This window comes from Microtus oregoni, unplaced genomic scaffold, assembly GCF_018167655.1.
Source record: "Microtus oregoni isolate MIOR12 unplaced genomic scaffold, Mior012 000035F_ref0000213, whole genome shotgun sequence".
Lineage (NCBI taxonomy): Eukaryota > Metazoa > Chordata > Mammalia > Rodentia > Cricetidae > Microtus > Microtus oregoni.
The window spans coordinates 22,417,482-22,419,954 of NW_024543094.1; the positions used below are offsets into that span (position 1 = coordinate 22,417,482).

Below are 2,473 nucleotides of genomic sequence, written 5' to 3' on the forward strand. Positions count from 1 at the left end.
GCACCACAAAGTGTATTTAAATAAAAAGACTTATGAACATAGAGGGGAAATACATTACACAACCACAGTAGTAATTTGCTTCTGAGTGACAGATTTTCATAAACACCATATTTTCTAAAATAAAAACGGATTCTACATTAAATATATTGTAAGGTTTTCATCGTCTCCTTTGGTGATGTCTGCAAGTAATTAGTGACTTGACTTTTAAAGGTGTGTGTGTGTGTGTTTAAATATTGTTTCATTTTTTTTCCACTCATTCTTTTTTTCATATATTATTTTACATATATTAAAAATTCCATTTAACCAATTTAAAGCATATTAAAATCCTTTCTAGTGTAGATGAACTTGAAGAAGGAAAATAAAATGCTTTGCCATCATCATCAATGGGATGGTGCAGAAGAAGCAAATAGAGCCGTGAAGCTAGGAGTCTCTGAATGTACACCTGCCACAGGCTCTGTGCCCACCCTGCCTTCAGCTTACCATGCTCAGAATGAGTGTCCAGTAAGAACCTTTAAGGAGTGCACTTATTTCAGAACATCTCTAAAGTGCTAGGTGTGCTGAAGTTAGGACGTGCGTTTTAAAGTGACAGCTCTAAACAACAGAAACTCCAAAAAATTTCAGATCCTTTCCCGTTCTCTAACTTCTCAAGGATTCAAATTATAAAGCTAACTAAGACGTCGCCTACTATAAAGGCTGTTTGTGAAATACCAAGTTGTGGAAGTTGCCAAAACTGTGTGTGCTGGCAAAATTAAATAAGCTTCCCCCGTCAGGTGACTGCACTCGGGCATCAGAGTTTCAGCTGTTGCTGAAGACTGTGGATTGAAGATCCACTGTTTTGGAGTATCTCAGTTATTGTGTTTTCTCCTGCAGTGGTTTTGATGACTTTGGATACTCCACTGGTTCCCAGGATGCATGGCAAACTTAAGAACACTTCATTATCTAAACCATAACATCCCTTTGCTAGAGTTGATACAGAATGCACCTTCTTTTTATTGTTTACAATAGTGTCCACCAGGTCAGCCACAGACAGGCCAATAGACCAAGATCTCTGACCTTTTACCCTCAACAGTTCCATGGCTCTGCTGGACAGCTGTGCAAGAGAGCTATGACTCATTACCCCGTCTCGGCCACTCCATGAGCACACTTTGTTTTCTTCCTGTTCACCAATAACCCATACTTCTTTGCCTGGAGTCTGTGCCTTCAAAACATTGGTAATAATGTATTGTAATCTCTGTGAGTCCAGATTGCATCCAATCCCAATCACTCTATTTGCGGGAAATGTGCTCAGTTTCCATGTCACATAGCTCATGATTTCCACTGGTTGAGATGCAACAAGCAAGACTGCATGTTGACTGTAATGTCCCAGAGCCGGGACAAGAGCTCTGAACATGTTTACATTGCTTTGCACGGCATGAAGGTAGGAGTCAGAACCACCCAAAGAGTTGGCGGTGAAGATCACCACCTTGGAATGAGCAGAGGCAGACAAATCTTTGCTGATCTCTACATTAGGCAGGTTGAAGATATCAAGGTCCATTGTTTCTTGGTTAGTCCCATTGGAGAGGTCTAAAAGGAGCAGCTTGTCTGCAATGCCCTTTGCTGAAATTGCCATTGTGCAGGCAATACCCAAATCTCCACTTCTGACCACAGTGATTTTATTCGATATTTTAGTCTCATGATTTGTCCAGCCCCTTGAATTTATGTCTGAGATACCTTCAGTGATTTTTGCAATATAGGCTAGCAAGTCGACCTGCTGCGCTTCGTTGGATGATGGCACCGAATAGAGAGGAAGTTCCTCTTGAAACTTGGCAATCATTTCTTTAATTAATCCAACAATGACAGACTTAGGATGGCTCCAGTTTTGGAGATAGGGCAAGTATATTCTGCCTTTGGCATCCACATGTTTTCCAACTGAGATTTCCATGTTTGCAGTTGGCTTCAAGAAGCAAATGGGTGGAGTAAAAGGGTGAGAATCCAAAATCCAGAAGCGAATGGGTATGTTGTACGTATTACCCTGATACATCACAGGAATAGTACCAGCAAAGATCAGCAGGTCTTTTTGGGAAGTATCTTTGAAAATGTAGGTGTCCATGGAATATCTGAAGTGCGGGAAAAACATGTTCACATTCTTCAGCTCTTCTACCGTCAGATCCCTGAACTTGTACTTGCCCAGCAGCCGCCTCAGGGCCTCATAGTCGAACTCCATGGCCGGCAGAGTAGTGGTCCTCGGCCTTTCCCACTCATTCTATTGCGATAAAGTGACTATGCCTCTAAGATTTTGTTTCCTACTTTAATCATATTTTTGTATTTTAATTTTGCTCATGGTCATTTAAACTTTAAGTTAGTCCTTTCAGTTTGCCACCTCCCACAGTGATTCATCAGACCATGTGGTTAGCAGTAATGGTCACAAAGATTATGATTTTTTTGGACAGATTTCTCTTGTCCAGCCATTTCTCAGCAGGAAAAAAAGAAAACA

At 40.9% G+C, this 2,473-nt stretch overlaps 1 protein-coding gene across 1 annotated transcript; it reads right to left on the minus strand.

Moving 5' to 3' along the window:
• Positions 1 to 634: 634 nt before the first annotated feature.
• LOC121432755 (ubiquitin-conjugating enzyme E2 variant 3-like) lies at positions 635 to 2,203 on the minus strand. The gene has a single exon (XM_041630906.1). The coding sequence runs from the start codon at positions 2,201 to 2,203 to the stop codon at positions 788 to 790; it is 1,416 nt and encodes a 471-aa protein (XP_041486840.1). The 3' UTR covers positions 635 to 787.
• Positions 2,204 to 2,473: the final 270 nt, after the last annotated feature.

Excerpts from the sequence above, each read along its gene's own strand:
- LOC121432755 (XM_041630906.1), bottom strand. The coding sequence starts at position 2,203 with ATGGAGTTCGACTATGAGGCCCTGAGGCGGCTGCTGGGCAAGTACAAG.